This window comes from Jaculus jaculus, chromosome 8 (genome assembly GCF_020740685.1).
Source record: "Jaculus jaculus isolate mJacJac1 chromosome 8, mJacJac1.mat.Y.cur, whole genome shotgun sequence".
Taxonomy (NCBI): domain Eukaryota; kingdom Metazoa; phylum Chordata; class Mammalia; order Rodentia; family Dipodidae; genus Jaculus; species Jaculus jaculus.
This window is the reverse complement of record NC_059109.1, coordinates 141,689,218-141,716,205: the sequence shown is the minus strand read 5'-3', so window position 1 is coordinate 141,716,205 and position 26,988 is coordinate 141,689,218. Positions and strand designations below refer to the sequence as shown.

Genomic DNA, 26,988 nt, shown 5'->3' with positions numbered 1-26,988 from the left:
ACCAGAAGCCTGGGACTGAGAAAGGACCAAAGCACCTGAGAGGCCTGAGGAAGGGAATGACTGGGCAGATGCTCAGGTGATGTGGATAGCACACAACTCACTGGAGAATGCTACCCAAAGCACTGACTAGGCAGCCTGTCTTCTAGCACAGTCAGCACAGCCAGAGAGAGGCAAAGATGCTGGCAAAGGGTACATCAGGACCACAAGGAGCAATCCTACTTACTTGGCCACTGCCAGCAGCACGTGGGGGTCGTGTTCACACTTCTTCAGGGCATCTACACTCTTAGTCTTTCTCTGGGGCCTTGCCTCAAGGAAGACAGCTTCAGACCATAGGATACCTGAAGTTCAGAAGCAAAGAACTACTGTTCAATCTTATCTCTGGTTTCAAAACCCCTCCCACAATCACCACAAGAAAGGCCTGCTGAGGGCAGCCACAAAGGTCCGAAGTATTTACCTACCCAGCCACCTCCTGTAATACAGCAGCTATGCTGACGCCAGACTGGGAAGTCCTCTGAATAGCTGCAAGCTTTCATTATAACTGACTAAGGAAACAGGCAAAGGTAATCTCTTTCTTTTATTTTTTTTTTTCCAATTTGGTTTTTCAAGGTAGGGTCTCACTCTAGCCCAGGCTGACCTGAAACTCACAATGATCCTCCTACCTCTGCCTCCTGAGTGCTGGGATTAAAGGTGTGTGCCACCATGTCCGGCCTGGCTTAAAGAACTTTGTTTGTTTGTTTGTTTTGAGGTAGGGTCTCAATCTAGCCCTGGCTGACCTGGATGGAATTCACTATGTAGTCTCAGGCTGGCCTCAAACTCATAATGATCCTCCTACCTCCACTTCCCAAGTGGTGGGGTTAAAGGCATGCACTAATATGCCCAGTCTATTTATCTATTTATCTGAGAAACAGACACAGTTATGGGTGCACTAGGACCTCTTGCCATTGCAAATAAACTCCAGATACATGTGCCACTTAGTGCGTCTGGTTTTATGTGGGTACTGGGAAACTGAACCTGAGCTGGTAGGCTTTGCACACAAACAGGCACCTTTCACTTGGAAGGCAAAGGTAGGAGGATCTCCATGAGTTTGAGGTCATTCTGAGACTACATAGTGAATTCCAGGTCAGCCTGAACTAGAGTGAAACTCTACCTCAAAAAGCAAGCAAACAAACAAACAAACAAAAAAACCCACAAAAAAACCAAAAAACTAGACACTTTTAACTGTTGAGCCATCTCTCCAGCCCAGCAATATTGGTAATCTCAAAGCAGTAACACATTAAAAATAGGAGAGCTGGGCGTGGTGGCTCACGCCTTTAATCCCAGCACTCGGGAGGCAGAGGTAGGAGGATTGCCATGAGTTCAAGGCCACCCTGAGATGACAGAGTTAATTCCAGGTCAGCCTGGACCAGAGTGAGACCCTACCTCGAAAAAAAAAAAAAAAAAGGAGATAGGGCTCAAAGGGCAAGAGTACCTGCCACAAACATAAGAATATGAGACAGCCTGAGTTTGATTCCCCAGGACCCTATGTAAACAGCTGAGTATGGCCATGTACGTCTGTAACCCCAGTCCTATGGGAGGCAGAGACGAGAACATCACTAGGGCTCAGGAAAACCACCACCACTCCACATTTAGAGAGACTGCATCTCAAGGAAATATGCTGACAAGTGATAAAGAACACCTGACATTCTTCTCTGCTCTCTGTGTGCCTGTGAGTGCATAGCTGAGTATGGTGACATGCCTATACATAGCAGCTCCCAGTACTTGGGAGACTAAGAGCTGAGGCAGAAGAATCATGAGTTAGAGGCCAGGTTGAGCAGTTAGGGAATTTGCCTGTAAAGCAAACGATCCCAGTTCAATTCTCCAGGACCCACATAAGCCAGATGCACAAGGGGGCACATGCATCTGGAATTCGTTTGCAGTGGCTGAAGGGCCTGGCGTGTCTGTTCTCTCCCTCTCTCTCTCTCTCTGCCTCTGTCTCTGTATCAAATAAATAAATAAAATATATTTTTAAAAAAAAAAGCCGGGCATGGTGGCACATGCCTTTAATCTCAGCACTTAGGAGACAGAGGTAAGAGGATCTCCATGAGTTCGAGGCCATCCTGAAACTACATAGTTAATTCCAGGTCAGCCTGGACCAGAGAGAGACCCTACCTCAAAAAACAAACAAACAAACAAACAAAAATCTTAGCTATGTGTATGATGGAACATGCCCATAATCCCAGAATTTATGAGATGGGTGTAGGAGGATCAGGAGCTCAAGGCTAACCCTGGATTCATAAGACCTTGTCTCAAAACAAACATGTACCTTAAAATATACACAAGAATCAGGAGGCTGGAGAGTTGGCTTAGTGGTTAAGGGTTAAGGCGCTTGCCTGAAAAGCCACAGGACCTCAGTTCGATTGCCCAGGACCCATATAAGCCAGATACACAAGGTGACACATGCATCTGGAGTTCAGTTGCAGTGGCTGGAAGCCCTGGTGCACCCATTCTTTCTCCCTCTCTCTCTGCCTCTTTCTTTCTCACAAATAAATCAGCCTGGCATGGTGGCACACACCTTTAATCCCAGCACTCAGGTGGCAGAGGCAGGAGGATCACTGTGAGTTCAAGGACACCCTGAGACTACCCATTGAATTCAAGGTCTGGGCTAGAGCAAGACCCTACCTCGAAAAACAAACAAACAAACAAAACAAAAAAATAAAACACAGGAATCATGGTATGTATTATGGAAGTTGCCAATAAAAAGTTCAATAGATAGGGCTGGAGGAGTTAAGGCACTTGCCTACAAAGCCAAAGAACCTAGGTTCAATTTCCCAGGACCCACATAAGCCAGATGCACAGGGTGGTGCATGTGTTTGGAGTTTGTTTACAATGGTTGGAAACCCTGGCATGCCCATTATCTATCTCTCTAGCTGCCCCTTTCTGTAGTGCTTTAGAACATGAAGTCAACTTTCCCATGTTGAGACTGGGGATTTTAGTCCAAAGTTTTTATTTATTTATTTATTTTGAGGTAGGGTCTCACTCTAGCCTAGGCTGATATGGAACTTATTCTGTAGTCCCAGGCTGGCCTCAAACTCACAGCAATCCTTCTATCTCTGCCTTCTAAGTGCTGGAATTAAAGGTGTGTGCCACCACACCTGGCTTGTCCAAAGTTTTCATAACCAAAGTGAAGAGAGACTGAAAGGGGCCACAAAAATCTTGTCTTAATGGAGCCATTGGAAGATGATTCCATCTCTTAGAAGACTCTATCCCCACTGTCCTGGGAGGTAGGATCCTTACCAGAGTTGGGGCACTCCTGCAGTGCCTTGGCCATAAGTGTGTTGGCAATGTTCTTCAGTCCTGCACGGTACTCCAGCCGCACTGACTCCAACCTAGGAAGACAAACCTAGGGATGTTCCAGCCCCATTTACCATAGCACAGCCACCCCAGCTAGCTCTCGACAGCCTCAAGGACTCTTGTCTGGAAGGCTCCTGACTTATAACAGCAGTGGTGAAATTTCATTTTCCACAGAGGAGAGCTCATCCACCAGAAATGGTGTTCATAGCCTGTTGCCCAAGGCAGCAGCCCTGTCCAAGTCCTTAGATTCCCCATAAAATTCAGATATAAGTGAAGATACCAAAACAAGCCCAGACCATACTGGCTCACAAGAGCTGCCCCTCCTTAGCAGTGTCCTTTCTCACCCCAGCCAAACCCTGAGCTGGACTCTGCATCCTTCACTTGGAACTCTCTAAGTGGCCTAGGCTGACCTCTAACTCCTGATCCTCCTACTTAGCCTCCCAGGTGCTGGGATTACAAGTGTATACCACCCCACCTGACTCCCCTTGGAAAATTCCTTATGACCTATGCTGGTGTTACCTTTTCTATAGAGTCTACTCTCTCAGCTTCATTCCCAGACACCTAATACCTTCCATCAGAAGCCCACCTCACCATTTAGATCCAGCTCTCCCGAGGTGGTGACTATGACTCCTAGTGGTGGCTATCACTACTATATCATCCCCAGGTGCCTAGGCTGAAACATAAGGGATGATGTGGGTGAGGAGAGTCCCTAAAAGGGCAGGTGGGCCAACAGCCAACAACTCACCAGAGCCCAGGATTCTTTGGGTTCTTCAGACGAGACTTCTCCAAAATGGCTCTAGCACGGGTCAGCTGCCCAATCTTTTCCTCCAGCCGGGAGAGCAAGAGCCACAGGGGTGTGGAGTGGGGACACTTCTTCAGCTGTGGCCAACAAATCAAGCAAGAGAGGATCTCAAGGGTTGTCCACAAAGGATCACAGTATCTATGGTCAGCTCCCATAAGCACCTCAGACTGCATTAAGATACGCACTTATGCACATAGGGTTTATGTATATGACTCTGTTGCATTCATAAACATATAGGTATGCAAGAATTTACAGTGTGTGACTGTGCTATGTACATGTGCACACAGGATGCCCTGGAAGGCTTTTTATGTGTACAGTGTGCATTTTATATGAATAGCCAAGCTGCATATACGTGCACACGATAATGTGTACAAACTGCCCCAGCTCTGAGTGTGCCAAACCTCACACATCTCCAGCACAAGGTAGGCAGCTTTGTAAAAGGGAAAATAGAAGACTTCCAGTGAGGGGACCAGTGTTTGGTCCCAAACCTGTTACAGCTCAATCACTAACCACTAGCTCTCCACCTTCCATAGAGGTAAGGGGAAATAACCAATGACAGGGTACTTAGTACCCTAGAACATCATAGAAGAAGCTCACCCCCTGATTGTAGGCCTCCCGAGCCTTCTCCATCAGCTCTCCCTGCTCCTCAATCTGCCCCTTCATCATCCACAGCTTAGGGAAGTCCTCATAGTGCTTCAAGGCCTCCTCACACAGCTCCTGGGCAGCAGCAATGTTTCCTAGCACCCATTCCAGCTTCACAGACTTCATGAATACCTGCAAAGTCGACACACACTGTCATACAGAAGAGTTGTTCCCTTGTACCTATTATCTATCTGGACTAGAAGCACTATAATGAGACATGCTTCATGCTGTATCTCATCTTCCACATATCTGCTCTGCTGCTATATTTTAAGTGCCTCACAAGCAGTGATAGTTCTTTTATGCATACAAAAGATGGGTAAGGACTGGAGAGATGGCTTAGCCAAAACTCAAGTTCAACTCCCCAAGACCAACGTAAGCCAGATGCACAGGGTGGCACATGCGTCTGGAGTTCATTTGAAGCAGCTAGAGGCCCTAGCACACCCATTCTCTTCCCAACCCCCTGTGTGTCTCTCTCTCAAATAAAAGGAAGTAAATAAAATATCTGGGCTGGAGAGGTATCTCAGCAGTTAAGGTACTTGCAAAGCCTAACAATCTGGGTTTGATTCCCTAGTACCGACATAAAACCAGATGTACAAAGTGGCACAAACATCTGGAGTTTGTTTGCAGCTGCTAGAGATCCTGGTGTGCCTATATATTCATTCTCTGTCTCCTTGCAAATAAATTGGTAAAAGAAAAAAAAAGGGGGGGGGAATAAAGAAAAGAAAAGCAGCTGGGAATGGTGGTGCACTCTTAACTTTAATCCTAGCACTCGGGAGGCAGAGGTAGGAGGATCGCCGAGAATTCAAAGCCACCCTAAGACTACATAGTCATTTCCAGGTTAGCCTGGGCTAGAATGAGGCCCTACCTTGAAAAACAAAACAAAACAAAACAACAACAACAAAAACGCAAACAAAAAGCATGTTTGGGCTGAAGAGATGGCTTAGTGGTTAAGGCACTTGCCCGAGAAACCTAAAGACCCAGGTTCAGTTCCCCAATACCCCCATAAGCCAGATACCCAAGGTAGCCAGTTTGCACTGGCTAGAGACCCTGGTGTGCTCATTGTCTATCTACCTCTTCCTCTCTCTCTAATAAATAAATAAAATACAAAAAGAAAGAAAGGCAAGCCGGGCATGGTGGCACATGCCTTTAATCCCAGCACTTGGGAGACAGAGGTAAGAGGATCGCCATGAGTTCAGAGACTATATAGTGAATTCCAGGTCGGCCTGGGCTAGAGTGAGACCCTACCTCGAAAAACCAAAAAAGAAAAGCATTTTTAAACCCAGTAACAAGACTGGGCTGTGGTCTGAACTGTCCTTCTCATCTCACTCCTTCCCACTGTACAAGCCAGGTGGCACCCCACCAGCCCACCCCACCCCACCCACCCACCAGTTAGCCACCACTCACACGGGCTGTGGGTGCACTGCTCCGTGCCTTAGCCAGCAGCCTCCGGGCACGTTCGTACTCATTGTTTTCTGACTCCAGCTTCACAGCAGCCAGCCAGATCTCCTCACTGTTGGGGTTTGCCTGGAGGGCAAGCACAGCAGCATTAAGAGAGCTCAGCACATAAGTGACCAGGGCTTGATCACAGTTAATTAAGTGCAGGTGGTCTGGGAACTGAGCCAGGACTTGGTCTGCTGCAGTTGTGCTCCAAGCCCTGCCCAAGCTAAGAAATGACAGGACAGACTCTATCCAAGAATCCAGGCTGTTTTCAGTGTGTTACAGAAATCAGCCTCCAAGGCGCTGGAGCAGCAACACTAGTTTTGCAAAGCTATCCTCTCTGGGATCCACCCAAACCCTACATGGCCTCTCAAAGCCAACTTGGGTCACTCATTTCTTATGTGTGGATCTAACTTCACCCTTTTCCCTTAGCCAGCCACACCAGTGTCAATGTGGTCAGGATAGATAAATTTCTGGAGAGGAGGGATAATAATGGGGTAGGTAGGATAGGGCCTCCAAAGGCTGAAATCAGGCTACAGAAAACTTATAGTCCAGGTGACATACAAGGGGTATCCTCAAAACCTCTTCATAGCTGACACCCACTGAGCCTTTGGCAAGATGGCTAGAAAGGTACCCATGGTAACAGATAGGCAAGGGGGCTAGAGCCCCTCAGGGGTTCTGATGTACAAGAGGAGGAAACAGTGCATGGAGAGGACACCAACTACTCTGCAGAGCACTGTCATCTGCTCCTGCATTCCCCTCCAGGTGACAACTGGAAGCAAAAGTCTGAGCCAGTTCCCTTCCTGGTATTTACTCAGAACTGACAAGCTTTACCGCTGGCTCGGGTTACTGCAGCAGGACAGCAGACTGATATTTGTATAGCACTTTATGAATATTCAAAACCATCCAATATTTGTGTTGTCATAAAATACTAGATTTGTGATAAAATAAGATCCTTGGCCAGGCATGGTGGCACACACATTTAATCCTAGTACTAGGGAGGCAGAGATAGGAGGATCGCCATGAGTTTGAGGCCACTCTAAGACTAGAGTGAATTCCAGGTCAGTCTGGGCTAGAGTGAAACCTTATCTCCAAAAGCTTAAAAAAAAAATGCCAGGTATAGTCAGGCCTAGCAAGTGTAGCTGTTTGAATGGGACTCAACTCATATAGGCCTTGAGGCATCCAGGTAGTCAGTCCATGTTATGACCCTGTGTTCTGGAACACCTGGCATATGGTCACACTGAATGGTGGGGATGAAAAGGTTCCTGGCTGGGCTACTGCCTTGGACCCCTGGCCCGGACTGCCACAGGGTTGGTCCAGTGTTTGTGGACCACAGTGCACACTAAGACACAGGCTAAGTTCTCAGGTACCAGTGGCACCAAGATTGGGTTGATGTTCATGATCCCTCACAGCATGAGCAACCTCTCACCCACCTGAAAGGCCAAGGCCAAAATACTCCTTGCTGCAGGCACATCCCCTGCCAGCCACTTGGACTTGGCACCCATGAGCCATAGCACCTCTGCCTTGGGGCAATGGGCCACAGCTCTCTGCAGGAGTGCTTCCAGGGACTCCCTGTAAGACAAAACCCATAGCTGCCAGGGCCATAAACCAGAACAGAGAGAACTCACAGCCACTAGCACAGGTGCTGAAAGGACAGACATTATTCCAAAGTTCAACAATATCAATGATTTACCACACTTTACAATGGGGAAGAGTGTGGGGAAATCTTTCCTCTCCATAACGAATTTAAAATCAACTACTACTGAAGAGGTCTCTACAAAGCAAAGCATTGTTTAAACAGCAAAGCCTTTTATAGCCATGTGTCCTGGGGGAAGTGATAACTGGCAGTCTAGTGACAAGTAAAGGGCTTTTATCTCAAATCACAGAGGACACTCTAGATCTACTGAGATAAAGCTTGGAGTTCCTGGTCCCTCAAAAAAGGTCTGATCAGAAGAAAGTGCTTTCAGATTACTAATGAGCAAAACTACTGCTAGCCTTTGGTACTGGATGTAAAATCTCTAGATTCTCAGTGGCCCACCAACTCTTGGTCATAACATCTTTATTCATGACTCTAGTGGGTGCCATGTGCTCAGCAGCAAGCCAAAAAGAGTGCACAAAAGTTTTCCACATGAAACATGGCCTACTGCAGCAACACTATGCTCCCAGAGCCTCAGGACCAAGTACTCTTGCTTCCCTTCATTAAGAGGAAAGTAAGAAGCTGGAAGTGGTGGCCTTTAATCCCAGCCCTCAGGAGGAAAAGGTAGGAGGATAGCTGTGAGTTTGAAGCCAGCCTGAGACTATATAGTAAATTCCAGGTCAGCCTGGCTAGAGCAAAACCTTATCAAAAAATAAAAATAATAGTAATAGGGGGAGGGTATTACCATGGGATATATTTTATAATCATGGAAAATGTTAATAAAAATTGTGAAAAGATAAAAAATTAAATTAAATTAAAAAATAAGGGCTGGAGAGATGGCTTAGCAATTAAGCGCTTGCCTGTGAAGCCTAAGGACCCCGGTTCCAGGCTCAGTTCCCCAGGTCCCACGTTAGCCAGATGCACAAGGGGGCGCACGCGTCTGGAGTTCATTTGCAGAGGCTGGAAGCCCTGGCGCGACCATTCTCTCTCTCTCCCTCTGTCTTTCTATCTGTGTCTGTCCCTCTCAAATAAATAAAAAAGAAACCAACTGCTCTCTTAAAAAAAATAAAAATAAAAATAAAGAAAGTGTGGGGGTGGGGAGGGAGGGAATTACCATGGGATATATTTTATAATCATGAAAAATGTTAATAAAAATTAAAAAAAAAAGAAAAAAAATAATAGTAATAAAAATAAAAATAAGAGCTGGAGAGATGGCTTAGTGGCTAAGCACTTGCCTGAAGCCTAAGGATCCCGGTTGGAAGCTCGATTCCCTAGGACCCACATTAGCCAGATGCACAAGGGGGCACATGCATTCGTTTGCAGTGGCTGGAGGCCCTGGCGTGCCCATTCTCTCTCTCTATCTATCTACCTCTTTCTCTGTCTGTTGTTCTCAAATAAACAAATAAATAAAATGAACAACAAATAAATAAATAAAAATTTAAAAAGACGAAAGAAAGACAAAGAGAGAGGATAGGATAGAAAGAGGGAAAAAATGTCAGGAGGGAACTACTTGCACACTAGTGGGCAGCAGTGCACACTTAGGCTATGGGACATGAGGTCTCAATCCTTATTTGGTAGGGCAGGATCTTATCCTGCTTGGCACTTAAGACTTTCCCAGGTGACATTCTTTTCCTTTTTTTCCAAATGACATTCTAGAAGGTAAGCAATCAGGATCATTTAAAAATGTCCCCTAAGGAATTAACTTTGAAATACCAAGCCATTTGGGAGGATGGAAAGAAAGACTAGATATTAAACACCACCAGTAAAGGCAAAGAAACAAAGGTTCAAGGTTCCCAGCTGCAGTCTTGGTAAAACTAGCAATGCCTGTTCCTACCCAGCACAGGGAGCAATCAAGGACCCAGAAGAGGATGAATGGAGGGGTGCCCAGGGACATAAGCCCAATGCCCTGGAGAGTTACCCATTTAAAATAAGAAACTGAAATGCCTAATTTAACATTTGTAGCTAATACGCAGACCCAAAAGGTTTTACCAATTAAGGAATACAATTAAAGACAATTGTGAAGGACCTCCTTCTGCACACAAAAACAGCCAAAATCCAAAACCAGAACAGCTTTAATGAAAAACAGCCTGTATGGAGTCAGACCTGCACTGCCCACTGCTGAAGGAAGAGCTACCCAGGAACTAACTGTGCTGGCTCCAGCTTGTATACAGAACTCCTAGGCCCAAAAACACTAGGACAGAACAGTTCTCCTAAATGCTTCAACTATAAAATAATAATAATCCTATTGCAGAAGAATCTTAAAGAATATCCCAGCTGGGAAAGAAGTGACTGGAGTACTGAGTAACATCTCGATCACACCTTCCAAGACTAAGGGTCTAATGTGGAAGAAGTGGCAAAAAGAATGTAACAGCCAAAGGAAGGGTAGGACTCCTTACGACGTGCTCCTCCAGACACAAAATTGCCTGCATATCCATGACCTCACCGTGCCTGACACTACCTACACAAGACCATTATAATAGGAGGAAAAGATCATGACATCAAAATAAAAGAGACTGAGATGGGGAGGGGATATGATGGAGAATGGAATTTCAAAGGGGAAAGTGGGGGGGGGAGGGTATTACCATGGGATATATTTTATAATCATGGAAAATGTTAATAAAAATTGAGAAGAAAAAGAAATAAAATAAAATAAAAATAAAAATAATGATGGAGAATGGAGTTTCAAAGGGGTAAGTGGGGGGAGGGAGAGTATTAACGTGGGGTATTTTTTATAATCATGGAAGTTGTTAATAAAAAATAATAAGTTAAAAATAGGAAGGAAGGAGGGTACTTAATAGGTTGATATTGTATATATGTAAGTACAATGATTGTGATGGGGAGGTAATATGATAGAGAATGGAATTTCAAAGGAGAAAGTGGGGGGGGAGGGAGTTAACATGGGATTATTTTTTGTAATCATGGAAAATGCTAATAAAAATTTTTTTTAAATTAAAATTAAATTAAATTTAAAAAATAAATAAAAATAAAAATTACTAACGGCAGCAGAGAAGTAGGAGAGATCCAGAGCCCACACAGGTAAGTGTCTGGAGTTCGTTTGCAGTAGCTGGGGGCCCTGGTGTGCCCATTCTCTCCCTCCCCCCTTTCTCTGCCAAATAAATAAATAAAGTATTTTTTAAAAATTAAAGAAAAAGAATGTCCCAGCTGCAAAGTCTCAAGGGCTAAAAAAGCATCTGTGTGACCTACCCATCATCACAGAGGGCCAGACCTCAAATGTCTCATTGAGGATCTCATAAAAAGTTGAAGTTTGCCAGGCGTGGTGGCACACGCCTTTAATCCCAGCACTCGGGAGGCAGAGGTAGGAGGATCACCATGAGTTCGAGGCCACCCTGAGATTACATAGTGAATTCCAGGTAAGCCTGGGCCAGAGTGAGACCCTACCTCGAAAAAAAAAAAAGTTGAAGTCCAGCACCATCTAGACAGAAACTAGAGGCCCATCCACCACATACCTGGTGCCATGGTTCTTCTCAAAGTATGCAGCTCTTAGCCATACACTCTTCTTGCTAGGGAACACTTGCAGGGCATAGGCATAGATGGCTCGTGCACACTCCAGGGCATTGTGGGCCACACACTAGAACAGAAAAAGACACTGTGAGGAGGGGATGGTTTGGCATTGCTTTGGAGTAGATGGTGTGACACCTCTCAGTCTATTACAATTCTCAGTAATGACATCTGGTAGCAAATGTGCTATAGCATTGATCTTAATTAATCTATAATCTAAGACAGAAACACCTGAGGTCAGGGTCACAAATACTAAAAAAAGCTCCTGGGGCTGCATATTCATCCCTTGGTTTACAAGAAGAGCTGACAAGAGAAACATCATCAGAATAATTTGGTGCATGTATGCATACACTCAACACATACATGCACACATGTAGGGCCATGGCTGAGGCAAGCATACTTTTATCCACACACAAAGACAAGACTATCACACATGCTCATTTCTTGTTTTTGTTTTTCTTTGGCAATAGGGTCTAGCCCAGGCTAACTGGAACACACACTGTAGCCTCAGGCTGGGCTCGAACTCCTCCTACCTCTTCCTCCCAGTGCTGGGACTAAAGGCATGAGCCACCATGCCCGGCTGTTATTGTTGTTTTTTTTTTTTTTTTTTGTTTGTTTGTTTTTCGAGGTAGGGTCTCACTCTAGCCCAGGCTGACCTGGAATTCACTATGGAGTCTCAGGGTGGCCTTGAACTCATCTGCTACCTCTGTCTCCCAAGTGCTGAGATTAAAGGAGTGCACCACCATGCCCATCTTTTTTTTTTTTTTTAAATATCAATTTGTTTGAGAGAGAGAGAGGAAGAGAAGAGGCAGAGAGAAAGAGAGAATGGGTACATCCTCCAGCCACTGCAAACAAACTCCAGACGCACGCACCCCTTATGCATCTGGCTTATGTGGTTCCTGGAGAATTGAACCACGATCCTTTGGCTTTGCAGGCAAATGCCTTAACCACTAAGCCATCTCTACAGCTCCCTTTTCCTATTCTTTTTTTTGTTTGTTTGTTTTCAAAGGCAAGGTCTCATTCTAGTTCAGGTTGACCTGGAATTTGCTGTGTAGTCTCAGGGTGGCCTCAAACTCACGGCAGGCAATCTTCCTATCTCTGCATCCCGAGTGCTGGGATTAAAGGCATGTGCCACCATGCCCGACTCTTTTCCTATTTTTTGAAACAGGGTTTTGCTAAGTTGCCTGGGCTAACCTTGAATTTTTGGTTCTCCTGCCTCAGCCTTCTGATTATCTGGTTATATAGGTCTGTGTGTAACTCCTTCAGGCTTTTCTGTTCTCAAAAGTGATTCTAAGCCAGGAATGGTGGTACACGCCTTTAATTCCATGACTCAGGAGCCAGAGGTAGGAGGATCACCGTGAGTTCAAGGCCACCCTAAGACAAATAGTGAATCCCAGGTCAGCCTGGGCTAGAGCGAGACGCTATCTCAAAAAAAAAAAAAAAAAAAAAAAACCCAAAAAATAAAATAAACTTTTTTGTTTTTTTTTTGTTTTTCAAGGTAGGGTCCCACTCTAGCCCAGGCTGGCCTGGAATTCACTATAGAGTCTCAGGGTGGCCTCGAACTCATGGCAATCCTACCTCTGCCTCCCGAGTGCTGGGATTAAAGGCGTGTGCCACCACGCCCAGCTAAAATAAACTTTTTAAAAAAGTGATGGAGGGCTGGAGAGATGGCTTAGCGGTTAAGCGCTTGCCTGTGAAGCCTAAGGACCCCAGTTCGAGGCTCGGTTCCCCAGGTCCCATGTTAGCCAGATGCACAAGGGGGCGCACGCATCTGGAGTTCGTTTGCAGAGGCTGGAAGCCCTGGTGCGCCCATTCTCTCTCTCTCTCTCCCTCTATCTGTCTTTCTCTCTGTGTCTGTCACTCTCAAATAAATAAATAAATAAATAATATTAAAAAAAAAAGTGATGGATAAAGCCAAGCATGGTGGTGCACGTCTTTAATCCCAGCACTCGGGAGGCAGAGGTAAAAGGATTGTCGTGAGTTCAATGTCAGTCTGAGCTAGAGTGACAGCCTCCCCTGGTGGCGGGGGTGGGGGGGTGGGGGCGGAGAACGAAAAGGAAAGAAAAAGTGTGGGAACGAGAGATGGCTCAGCAGTTAAAGGCTCTTGCTTGCAAAGCTTGACAACCTGGTTTGATTCCCAGTACAAACATAAAGCAGATGCACAAAGTGGCACATGCATATGGAGTTTGTTTGCAATAGCAGGTGGCCCTCGTGCACCCATACTTACCATCTCTCTCTCTCTCTCTCTCTCTCTCTCCTCTCTCTCTCAAATAAATAAATAGCCGGGTGTGGTGGCACATGCTTTTAATCTCAGCACTCGGGAGGAAGGGGATATTTTTAAAAATATTTTTATTTATTTGACAGAGAGGAGGCAGAGAGAGAGAGAGAGAGAGCCTCCAGCCACTGCAAACAAACTCCAGATGATGTACCACCTTGTGCATCTGGCTTATGTGGGTCCTGGGAAATCGAACCTGGGTCCTTTGGTTTTGCAGGAAGGTGTCTTAACCACTAAGCCATCCCTCCAGCCCTAAATATCTTTTATAAAAGAAGTGATGGATAATATCAAAAGAGAAAGCCAGTCACCATAGGCATTTAACAAAGCATCCAAGAGCTAGTTTAACGTGTCTTTTATGGTGACCATGATACCTATAGACACAATACACAAGTTCAAATATCTGCTGTCAAACTCACAGAAGACCAAGGGTTCCACCCCTGAGAGAAATCATTGCTTCCTATGCTCTGCAGACACAAGTATTCATATACCAAGAGGTGAGTAAAAGGCAACCAGGGAAACAGGGACAAACGACTATAACTTTGAATATATGTCAATACAGACTGAGTAAAGTTGTACTCATAGCTGGGCATACCTCCCAGGGAAGTTACCTCATTATTCAAGGCCCTTTCCCAGATGGACAAATGCTTTTCTAAAAAGGGACATCAGTGAGACTGACAGTGTTCAAGAAATGTGTGAAACACTCAGATGTTTCTCTGACAATCCAACTTCATTTACCTGGGTCCCCTGGATTGCCCTTCAGGGCTTCAAATGCTAATGAAAACCCAGGTTCAAATGGAAGCTACTTAAACCCTAACCCCGTCCAAACTTCAACTTCTTCATATTAACTTTCTAGACAACCCAAACACTACTTCAGACTCTTGGCCTCCACCTAACCCAGCTACCCCTTTACCTCCATCTAAACAACTTTAGATGTTAGGCAGAACAAGAGTCCCAAAATGGAGTCCAGATGAAGGAAGAGAACAGCAGAAGCCTGAATGATACAACTTTAGGTGTTTGTGTTGCCAAACTCCTATTCCCCTGATTTAACAATGCTCAGCCATAGTTTCCAGCTGAGCTTATTTTAGAGACAACCTGGCTCCTCTCCTGATGGCACCTCCTCCTCCTCCATTTGATCTCTGTCCCTCTGACTAATTAGCTTCTCCACTTGGTCCCTGCTGTCCCCTGCATTCCCAGTTCTTCGTCTTCTGTATCCTCCTCTTTGGTAGTTTGAATAGATGGCCCCCAATAAATTCAGTGCTTTATTAGTTTGTAATTTGCATCTGCAGCCACCTGGCTGGAGGAGGTGTCACTGGGAGGTCCAGCCCTAAAGTATGGTGGTGGGTTTGAAATTCCAACCTAAAGATATGCAAAGTGCCTAGTTCCACCTGGAGTTACTGAAGTGTGCTGTGTGGCTTTTGGTTTTTGGCTTGTGGCTTTTCTCTCTCTCTGCTTGGACCTGTGAAAGCAAGGCTACCTTCTTCTGCCATTATGGAACTTCCCCTGGATCTGCAAGCTTCAGTAAATCTCTCTTCCTCCATAACTGTGCCTGGCCTGGAAGTTCATCTCAGTGAACCTGAAGCTATCTGCTACACCCTCCCAAAAGGAAAAACTGTTTAAAAACCCAAACTATCCAGAGTTACGGTTCTCTCTCTCCTGTGAGACAGCCCAGAATCTCAGGCCCCAATAAACAGCTTTTGTCCTGCCAAAAAAAAAAAATAAATAAATAAAATAAAATAAAAAATAAATAAATGTGTGAAAACAGGTATGGAAGAGAAAAAGGAGCAAGGGAGTGTGCTAAGATCTGCTGCTGGGATAACAATACCTCTGATGTAATATGACATGTCTCTCCCTTATTTTGGTTTGTGTTTTAAAAAATATTTTTATTGATTTGCAAAGGAAAGGGGGGGGGGAAGGGCATGCCAGGGCCTCTTTCACTGTAAATTCCAAACGAATGCCCACTTTGTGCATATCTGGCTTTATGTGGGTACTGGGGAATCTAACCCAGGTTGTCAGGGTTTGTAAGCAAGCACCTTAACTGCTAAGCCACCTCTCCAGCCCTGGAGTTTTGTTGTTGTTGTTATTTGTTTTGTGTGTGTGTGTGTGTGTGTGTGTGTGTGTGTTTTTAAGGTATGGTCTCACTGTAGCCTAGGTTGACCTGACAATCACTCTGTAATTTCAGGCAGACCTAGAACTTTCAAACTCACAACAATTCTCCCACCTTTGCCTCCAGAGTGCTGGGATTAAAGGTGTGTGCTATCATGCTCTGCTTTTAAATATATATATATTTGTTTGATGGAGTTGGAGAGATGCCTTAGAGGTTAAGGCACTTGCCTACAAAGCCTAAGAACCCAGGTTCAATTCCCCAGTACCCACATAAAGCCAGATGTATAAGGGAATGCATGTATTTGGAGTTCATTTACAGTGCTAGAGGCCCTGGCACACCCATACACACACACACACACACACACACATACACACACTCTCTCTCCATATATATATAAATATTTTGGTTTTTTAAGGTAGGATTTCACTCTAGTCCAGGCCTACCTGGAATTCACTATGTAGTCTCAAGGTGGCCTTGAACTTATGGTGATCCTTCTACCTCTGCCTCTCGAGTGCTGGGATTAAAGGCATGTGCCACCAAGTCTGGCTAAAATAAAAATATTTTTAAAAATAATATTTATTTGAGATAGAGAGTGTGTGGGTGCACATTGGTGTGCCAGGGCCTCCTGCAGTTGCAGGCAAACTCCAGATGCATACAGTGCCAATTTGTGCGTCTGGATTTATGTGGGCATAGGGGAACCCAACCCAGATTGTCAGACTATGGAAGCAACTGCCTTTTACTACTGAGCCATTTCTCCAGCCCTGACTCTAACTCTTGACTCTAACCAAAGAATCTAGGATGGGCCTCTATGCTCTGACTAGCAATGTTCAGAACAGTCACATTTTTTTAAAAAATTTTTCCTTCTTCCCTTTCTCCCTTCCTCCCTCCCTCCCTTCACTATGTAATCTCAGGATGTCTTCAAACTCATGGCAATCCTCCTACCTCTGCCTCCCAAGTGCTAGGATTATAGGCATGTACTACCATGCCAGGCTTTTTTTTTTTTTTTTTTTTGTATTTTGAAATAGAGTCTAGCTGTAGCCCAGGCTGATCTGGAACTCACTATGTAGTCTCAGGGTGGCCTCGAACTCATGGTGATCCTCCTACCTCTACCTCTCGAGTACTGGGATTAAGGCAAAGGCATGTACCAACACGCCCAGTGAAAAGGGACATCTTAGAGCAAATTTCATCTATGCCTTTCTGTGTAGCCACTGACCAAAGCAGGAAGTCAGTTACAAAAATTTCAGGCCCTCCACTGCCTCATCATCTTTGTAATTGTCTGTAGCATCAAGTAACAATGCCCAGGGTCTTAGGGTGGCCAAGTTGGGCCAAGGTGAGAGAAGCACTAGGAGAGTACCCTGTACTTCTGACTGCATCAGAAACACTGACTTTCACTTCTGCATATAAAAGTACTCTGAAAAGTAACTGTGTTTACCAAGCAATTCTGAAAGTCGCAATAAAAAATGAGAAAAGCTGAGATTACAGGCATGTACCACCTTGCCCAGCACTCAGGAGGATTTTGAATTTAAGGCCAACCTGGGCTACATACTGAGCCGCCACCATCAAGCAAGCAAACAAGCAAGCAACAGAAAGAATGGGGAAAAATAAGTAAGAACGCCAGGCATGGTGGTACATACCTTTAATCCCAGCACTCAGGAGGCAGAGGGTTCAAGGCCACCCTGAAACTACACAGGGAATTCCAGGTCAGCCTGAACTATAGTGAGACCCTACCTCAAAAACAAACAAAAAAGAACAAAAGAACTAACATTATTCTTCAACTCTTTTTTGGGGGGCGGGAGGGAGTTTCAAGGTAGGGTCTCACTGTAGCCCAGGCTGACCTGGAATTCACTATGGCCTTGAATTCATGGTGCTTCTCCTACTTTTGCATCCCAAGTGCTGGAATTAAGGTGTTTTTTTTTGTTTATTTTTATTTATTTATTTGAAAGTGACAGAGAAAAAGGCAGATAGAGACAGACAGAGAGAATGGGCACACCAAGGCCTCCAGCCATTGCAAACAAACTCCAGATGCATGCTCCCCCTTGTGCACCTGGCTAACATGGGTCCTGGGGAATCGAGCCTCAAACTGGGATCCTTAGGCTTCATAGGCAAGTGCTTAACTGCTACGCCCTCTCTCTAGCCCCAAGTGCTGGAATTAAAGGCATGCACCACCCAGCATTCTTCAATTTGTGCTCCAATTTTGTTACCCACAGAGACCTCCAAATTTGTCACAAGCAGTAAAGAAAATAAAAGAGAACACTTCATCCATTCAGTAAGCACTCAAATATTAGATCCTCATTTAAACTTAGGTTTACAGTAGTCTGCTGTCCTTACAATTGCAACTCTATTTAAAGTAAATATATCAGAGTCAAGTGTAGTGCAAGATCCACTAATCACAGCACTCAGGAGGCTGAGGCAGAGAGATTTTGAGTTCAAGATTGTTCTAGGCTACTCAGTAAGACCCTGTCTCAACAATAAAAGGAGGAGGCTAGAGAGATGGCTTAGCAGTTAACACGTTTTCCTGCTAAGCCAAAGGACCCAGGTTAGATTCCTCAGGAGCCACATAAGCCAGATTCACAAGGGGCACATGAGTCTGGAGTTCATTTGCAGTGGCTACAGGCCCTGGTGTGCTCATTCTCTCTCTCTCTCTCTGCTTTTAAATAGATAAGGGAGGGGCTGGAGGTATGGTTCAGTGGTTAAGGCACTTGTCTGTCTAACCTAATGACCAGAGTTTGATTCCCTAGTACCCAACAGAGCCAGATGTACAACATGGCACATATGTCTAGAGTTCATTTGCAATGGCTAGAAGCCCTGGCATGCCCACTCTGTCTGTCTATCTCTTCTCTCTATTTCTCTCTGCTTGCAAATAAATAAATAGAAATATTTTTTAAAAATTGGGTTGGTGAAATTGCTTAGTGGTTAAAGCGCTTGCCTGCAAAGCCTAAGGACCCCAATTTGATTCCCCAGGACCCATGTAAGCCAGATGCACAAGGGGCGCATGCATCTGGAGTTCGCTTGCAGTGGCTAAAGGCCCCGGCACACCCATTCTCTCTATCTGCCTCTCCCTCTTTCTCAAATAAGTAAATAAAATATTTAAAAATCAATAAGTAAAAGAAAGAAAGAAATGAGAAATCAAAAGAAACTAAAAGATAATGAGAACCGGGCATGGTGGCACATATCTTTAATCCCAACACTTGGAAGGCAGAGGTAGGAGGATTGCCTTGAGTTCAAGGCCACCAAGACAACATAGTGAATTCCAGATCAGCCTGGACTAGACTGAGACGCTACGTTGAAAAACCAAAATTAATAAATAAAATAAAAGGGCTGGGCAGATGGCTTAATGTATTTTATTGCACAAGTATGAGGACCTGAATTGGATCCCTAGCCTTCATGTAAAGCTGTGGCCTTACATTCCTATAACCAGTATTGAGGGGATGGAAACAGGAGACTGACTAAAAATTGGCACCTCCAGGTTCAGTGAGAGACTTGTCTCAAGGAAATAAAGCAAAAGAGTGATATAGGAAGACGCCTGATGTTTACTTCTGGCCTATTAATTCATGTGCACAAGACGTGTGCACCTAAACACACATGTGCACTCCCCCAACACACACACACACACACACACACACACAACTCTAAACTAAAAGTTTTTTTTTTGAGGTAGGGTCTCACTCTAGCTCAGGCTGACCTGGAATTTACTATGTAGTCTCAGGGTGGCCTCAAACTCATGGCGATCCTCCTACCTCTGCCTCCCGAGTACTGGGATTAAAGTTGTGTACCACCATGCCCGGCCACCTAAATTAAAAGATTTTACTAATATAAGAGGCCACTGTTCTTGGCAGAGGTAAACTTACACTGTCAGCATCTTCCATCCAAGTGTGCTTTCGATCTTCTTCCTCAATTCCAATACCAATCACAGCACGCATGACTGCCTGGCAAGTGGCCACACTTCCTGCCCTGTCACACTCCTCAGCATCCTGAAAGAGAGACACAAATATTCTTTTGTTTGAATTTTGAAGTCAGATCTGCAAAGTGTTCTATTCCTGAATGGTGAAAACTAAAGTATCTGCTGTCACAAGCACATAGCCTGGTGGCCTCCACATTTATTGTGCTGTCTGGTTCACTGATGCACATGTTCTCACTACCTAGCCTGTCCAATAAACCCTAGGAGACAGAATTAAACCACACCCACCCATACAATAAACCTTAAGTGAACACATTCTGCACATAAAGATTATATTAAGCTATTTATTGCCTATGAATATTTCCTATGTTACAGAAACGTCCAAAGTAGGAGGAGTAAGACAAGTTCAATACTTGTACCCTTTGGACTGGAACTCAAGTGTTAAATTGACAAAAAGAGGAAATGCCAAACAGGAAGAAATACTGGTGAGGAGTACAGGTTCATAGAACATAAAAATGGAAACCTGAGGTTGCAGGGAAGATGATCAATGACACAGTCCACTGAGCAGGCAAAGCAGCAGCAAAGTACTCTCAATTTTAAGAAAGCTGATTTGAGGTGCACAGAGAGAAGCCATATCAAGTTTTACACTACAGTATTAGACACAGAAATGTGTTACTAAAATTTTGGGACAATAAAGTAATTGTCTTATACCTCATTAAGGAAAAAAAAAGTAATGAATGGGCATGCCAGGGCCTCTAGCTGCTATAAACGAACTCCAGATGCATGCGACACCTTGTGCATCTGGCTTTTGTTTACTGGGGAATCAAACCCAGGTCACTAAGTTTTGCAGGCAAGTGCCTAAACCACTGAGCCATCTTCCTAGCCCCATTTATTTTTTATTTGTTTCAGAAAGAGAGAAAGAAAGAGGCAGATAGAGAGAAATTGGGCACACAGGGCCTTCGGCCATTGTAAACAAACTCCAGATGCATGTGCCATCTTGTGTATCTGGTTTATGTGTATGCTGGGGAGTCAAACCTGGGTCCTTTGGCTTCAAAGGCAAATACCTTAACAGCTAAGCCATCTCTCCAGCTCCCCAGCTCCATTTTTAAGATGCTATTTTTTAATATGCAAAGCATTTATTTTCTTTTTGCTAAACTATTTTCAGTGCCATTTTAGGATCAGCAACAGTAAGTGTTCTGACTCCTTTGTTCATTAAAGGAGGGCACAGATCTTATACTGCTGAGGAAACACTACAACCCCATGGAAGTGAAGGATCTCTACAGTGAAAACTTAAAAACGCACAAGAGAAAAATTGCAGAAGGCACTAGGAAATGGAAAGACATCCCATGTTCTGGGATTGGAAGACTCAAAATTGTGAAAATGTCAATATTACCAAAATCAATCTACACATTTAATAATGGTATTTTTCACAGAAGTAGAAAAAACAATGTTAAAATTCATTTGGTAGTACCAAAAACCTCAAATACTCAAAACAAATTTGAGTGACAAAAATAAGGCTGGTGGTATCACCATACCTGACTTTAAGCTTTATTACAGAGCCACACTAACAAAAACAGCATGGTACTGGCACAAAAACAGACACAAAGATCAACGGAACAGAACACAGGAAGCCAGGCATGGTGGCCCATGCTTTTAATCCCAGAACCTAAGAGACAGAGAAAGGATTACCGTGAGTTCAAGGCCACCCTGAAACTACAGAGTGAATTCCAGGACCAGTCAAGACTATATAACACCACCATTGCCAGAAACTTGTCCTTAGGCTTCACAGGCAAGTACTTTAACTACTAAACCATCTCTCCAGCCTACCTGAAGCTTTTTATTATGTACCAGGCTACTGTAAACAAATGCTCATCAAGCTTTATGTGAGTGGTTGGGAAAATGAAGTGAGGCCAGCAGGCTTTGCAAGCAAGCACCTTTAACTGCTGAGCCATCTCTCCAGCCAGAATAATGCAAATGAGATGGCACTGGGGCAGTGTCTTTGAAGTACTACATGAATAAGGTATCAACCATGACTTTATACTCAGCAAAAATACCTTTCAAGAGCAAAGATGAAAAAAAGTTTTTGTTCTTTTTTTTTTTGTTCATTTTTTATTTATTTATTTGAGAGCGACAGACACAGAGAGAAAGACAGAGGGAGAGGGAGAGAATGGGCGCGCCAGGGCTTCCCAGCCCCTGCAAACAAACTCCAGACGCGTGCACCCCTTGTGCATCTGGCTAACGTGGGACCTGGGGAACCGAGCCTTGAACCGGGGTCCTTAGGCTTCACAGGCAAGCGCTTAACCGCTAAGCCATCTCTCCAGCCCTTGTTTTGTTTTTTAATCAAAGGGTCTCACTATGCATCCTAGAACTTACTATGTAGAACAGGCTGGCCTTGAACTCCTACTGTTCCTGCCTGTATTTCTCAAGTGCTGAGATTATAGGTAAGAGACATCACACTCAGCAAAATAAAGATTTCATCAATGCAGGAAAGCTGAAAGTGTCTGTTATGTTATAGAAAACCTTTGAAATAGAAGGGAAGCAACTACTAGAAACTTAGAGCACATGAAGGAACAAAAGAGAAATAGTAAAACTGCTGAAAGGCTAGACTCAGGAGGTATGGTGAGGCTTGCTCTATTATGTCTCCTAGTAAAAGAATGTTAGGCTGGGTGTGGTGGCACATGCCTTTAATCCCAGCACTGGGGGTTGGGAGGCAGAAGTAGGAGGCCATCTTGAGACTACATAGTGAATTCCAGGTTAGCCTGGGCTAGAGTAAGACCTTAAGTCAAAAAAAAAAAAAGGGAATGTTAGTCACTGGGTTGTGATTCCTGTGTAAGCATGAAGGCCAGATGAGGTCTGAGACTGCTGAGTTTGATTCCCAGAATCCACAAAACAGCTGTGTGTGGTGGTTTGATTAAGGTGTCTCTCATAAACTCATGTATTCTGAATGCTAGATCCCCAGCTGATAGCAATTTGGGAATTGGAGCATCCTGGAAGCAGTGTATTGTTGGGGTGGGCTTATGGGTGTTAAAGCCAGGTTCCTCTTGCCAGTGTTTGGCACACTATACTGCTGCTGTTGTCTAGTCAATGTTAGCCAGAAGGTGATCCTCATCCCTTGTTTATACCATCATTTTCCTCTACCATCATGGAGTTCTCTCTCAAGTCTGTAAGCCAAAATAAACCCTTTCCTTCCACAAGCTGCTTTTGGTTAGGTGTTTTTCTGCCAACAACGCGAACCTAACTGCAACAGCATGTAACCCCAGTCCTATGGGAGGCAGAGACTGGAGAACAGTTTTGGCTTGTGAAAGTGCCAAAGCTACAAAATCAATGAAGAGATTAGGGATACACCCAATATTCTCTTCTGGCCACATACACCACACACATATCACACTTATTTCTCTCTTTCTCTCTCTCTCTCACACACACACACATATACACATACAGAATGCTAGTCACACATGTTCATATCCTGCAAATGTCTCATAAGAGGTCATGCCAAGACTATTCAAAGTCCTGAATCCATCCACAGTGGCAGCAAATATAGCAAAGTCAAAAGGTGCCTGCTGCTCTTGCCTGCATGAGAATTCTCTGTTGCTATCCTGTATCTTACATGAGACTTCCCACATACAAAAGATATCTGCATGCATGCACATATGCATTCATTCAATAGTCTTGCTGTGTAGCCCAGGCCAACCTAAATTCATGGTCCTCATGCCTCAGCTTCCTAGGTGCTGGTATTACAAGTGAGCACCTCTGCACCTAGCCACATCTGCTTTTAGAGCAGGACATCTGGAAGAAGCCTACCTGGATCCACTGCTCTCGATTAATCTCCACACCATTGGCCCTCAAGGAGGTGATGGCTCGATCAATGATTTTCTCCACCATCTGTGTGTTTCCATTGGCTTCTTCAAGCTTGGCAGCTGTGATCCAGATGTGCCGGTCTGTAGGAATGTTCTCACGTGCTTTATTTAAGACCTTGCGGGCATTTTCATAAGTCTCCAGCCTTGCCAAAGCAAGCCAGAGCTATGTAGAGAAGATGTCAGGAAAAGGAAGAATTGAGAATTGAGTTGAGTGCTAATGGCACCAAGTACTATCCTTCAGGCTAGACTGCAAGCCAGCCCAATGGCCCACAGCACTTCCCCAGAGTGATTTCTGAAAATACTCAATTTTAAACACAGCTTGCCCTTCACATCAGTACTTCTCGCCCCACCAACTATTCAGTTATAATTCTAACTTAGTGACTGACTCTGGTTAGCAGAAAAGGTTGATGGAACTCCTGACTAGAGTTTCTAAATACCAGTTAAATGTGCAGTGTGCCAGACTTGACTGCAAATGTTAGAGCAGAGAAGGAGCAGGATAGCCTCACAGATGGGTGCTCAGCCTTCTTGAATTCTTATGCTTGAGTCATACTGATTCTATAACATTCTAGCCCTAAAATGTATATGGACTCCATTTTTACATGAACAAAACAAAATTAGTTGTTTGGAGAATTTTACAATACCCCTTCAGATAATGAAGGGCATACTATGTATCAGAAAACCAAGGGGGGCTGGAGAGATGGCTTAGCGGTTAAGCGCTTGCCTGTGAAGCCTAAGGACCCCGGTTCGAGGCTCAGTTCCCCAGGTCCCACGTTAGCCAGATGCACAAGGGGCGCACGCGTCTGGAGTTCGTTTGCAGTGGCTGGTAGCCCTGGCGCGCCCATTCTCTCTCTCTCTCTCTCTGCCTCGTTCTCTGTCTGTTGCTCTCAAATAAATAAATAAAAATAAACCAAAAAAAAAAAATTTAAAAAAAAAAAGAAAACCAAGGGCTGGGGACATGGCTCAGCAGGTAAGATGCTTGCCTACAGAGTCTGAAGTTGGATTCTCCACTACCCACATAAAGCCAGATGCATAAAGTAGCACATGCATCTGGAGTCCATTTGCAGTGGCTAAAGGCCCTGGTATGCCCATTCTGTCTGCCTCACTTCTATCTCTCCCTGCTTGCAAATAAATAAATAAAAATTAAGTGTAGGGCTGGGGAAGTGGCTAAGCAGTTAAGGCAACTGTCTTCAGAACCTAAGGACCAGTACCCACATAAAGCCAGAGGTATAAGGTGACACATGCATCTGGAGTTTGTTTGGAGTGGCTAGAGGCCCTGGTATGCCCATTCTCTTTCTCTCTCTTAAATAAATAAATAAAATATTTTAAACTACCCCCTGCATTGCACACCCACTCACCACCAGCTCCATACCACTTTTTTTTTTTTTTTGTCGAGGTTGGGTCTTTCTCTAGTCCAGTCTGAGCTGGCATTGACTATGTAGTCTCAGGGTGGCCTCAAACTCACATCAATTCTCCTACCCTCCAACCTCTGCCTCCTGAGTGCTAGGATTAAAGGCATATGCCACCACACCCAGCTCTCCATACTATCTTTGTCAGCAGCATGACTAACTGAAGCCACCTGCCTTGCTGCTGGTAGCCGCTGCAGGGTCTCTCATTAACTAATCCCTTTACCATGTTACCTGTTTTGCAAGATTCTAGGAAATTCTCCTGTGTCCACCTCTCATCTCAACATAGGTATGCTAGGTTTGCAGAAGCCTACCACAGCTTCCAGCTTTTACACAAGGTCTGAAGATCCAAACTCAGGTAGTCACACTTGCACAGCAGATATTTTATCCACTGAGCCTTCTTCCCAACCCTCACACTGCCTTCTAATGCCATGAATTGTTGTCTGAGTGAGGCTCCACATATCGCATGCCCAGAAACTGAGCTTAGCTCAGGCTTTCTGTGATGAGGTAGTGAGCCTTAACCAGGCAGACTCACCTCCACACTGGTGGGGCAGCACTCCACAGCTCGGCTGAGCATGATTCTAGCATCTTCAGGCTCTTCTAGCTCAACAGCTGCTTTCCATAAACGAACAGAATTTGGAACATGCTCAAGGGCTGGGAAAAGTCAAACAAGAAAGAATATCAGGGCTGGAGAAACGGCTTAGCAGTTAAGGTGCCTGCCTGTAAAGCCTAAGGATCCAGATTCAGTTCCCCAAAATCCATGTAAGCCAGATGTACAAGGTGGTGCATGCGTCTGAAGTTCGCCTGCAGTGGCTAGATGCTCTGACATGCCCATTCATTCATTCATTCTCTCTCTTTCTCAAATAAATAAAAGAAAAAAAATTTTAATTTATTTATTTGAGAGTGACAGACAGAGAAAGAGGGAAAGAGAGAGAGAGAGAGAGAGAGAGAGAGAATGGGCGTGCCAGTGCCTCCAAGCCACTGTAAATGAACTCCAGATGCGTGCGCCTCCTTGTGCATCTGGCTAACGTGGGTCCTGGGGAATCGAGCCTCCAAAGAGGTCCTTAGGCTTCACAGGCAAGCGTTTAAACGCTAAGCCATCTCTCCAGCCAAAAAAAAAAAAAAAAACTTTTTAATTAAAAAAAGATCACAGAAAGGGAAAAATAAAAGCTAGAGACTCATGTCAGAAGTACACTGTGCCAATAGTACAAGACAGACCCTGTGGTCAAGGATTACAGACCTGCCCATTTTGTGGGTCCTTTCAGGATGGTGCAGACACAAAGCTAGATACAGAGCATCTTGGTATACCAAAAAGCAAGGCAACAATCAAAAGGTCACCGGGGGTCACCATCAGTAGGATTTGAGATACAAGCAACTAAAGAAATGAGCCTCAAAACATGCTGAGCAGAGCCGGGAGAATGCGGGAGGCAGAAGTAGGAGGATTACCATAAGTTAGAGGCTACCCTGAGACTACATAGTGAATTCCAGGTCAGCCTGAACTAGAGTGAGACCCTACCTCAAAAACAAAACAAAACATGCTGAGCAAAAGGAATCGGCAAAATAACATTGTATGGATCCACTGAGGTTTGAAAATGAGAAAGTCATTTTGGTAAAAGAAGCCAGACAGTAATTGATGGAGAAAAGGCCCTATGTGGACCATGTACTCTTCTAGGGAGATAGATGGCAAGGTTACATGCTGTGGTAATGTGTGGATTACATGGGCATGTGTATTCATAAAAACATCAAACTATATACCTAAGATCTATGTTTTTGTATATATAGGTATCAGTGTGTGTTTATGTGGAGGCCAAAGAACAGCCCAGGAGCCACCCACCTTTTAGTTTATTTTTTAAAGTATTTTATTTGTGGGCTGGAGAGATGGCTTAGCAGTTAAGGCATATACCTGCAAAGCCTAAGGACTCAGGTTTGATTCCCCAGGTCCCACATAAGCCAGATGCACAAGGTGGCACATGCTTCTGGAGTTCATTTACAGTGGCTGGAGGCCTTGGCATGCCCATTCTCACTCTATCTCTCCCTCTGTGTCTCAAATAAATAAATAAATAATTTTATTTATTTATTTATTTA

At 44.5% G+C, this 26,988-nt stretch overlaps 1 protein-coding gene across 1 annotated transcript in view; it reads right to left on the bottom strand.

The window, feature by feature from the left end:
* Prpf6 (pre-mRNA processing factor 6) overlaps positions 1-26,988 on the bottom strand; it is a 63,524-nt gene that overhangs the window by 2,194 nt on the left and 34,342 nt on the right. Inside the window, exons 10-19 of the mRNA XM_004669527.2 lie at positions 25,439-25,557; positions 23,445-23,663; positions 19,594-19,716; positions 11,315-11,436; positions 7,645-7,783; positions 6,179-6,298; positions 4,730-4,906; positions 4,076-4,209; positions 3,274-3,365; positions 224-338 (exon numbers count right to left, since the gene is read on the bottom strand). Coding sequence (XP_004669584.1) covers positions 224-338; positions 3,274-3,365; positions 4,076-4,209; positions 4,730-4,906; positions 6,179-6,298; positions 7,645-7,783; positions 11,315-11,436; positions 19,594-19,716; positions 23,445-23,663; positions 25,439-25,557 — 1,360 coding nt within the window. The remainder of the gene's footprint in view (positions 1-223; positions 339-3,273; positions 3,366-4,075; positions 4,210-4,729; positions 4,907-6,178; positions 6,299-7,644; positions 7,784-11,314; positions 11,437-19,593; positions 19,717-23,444; positions 23,664-25,438; positions 25,558-26,988) is intronic.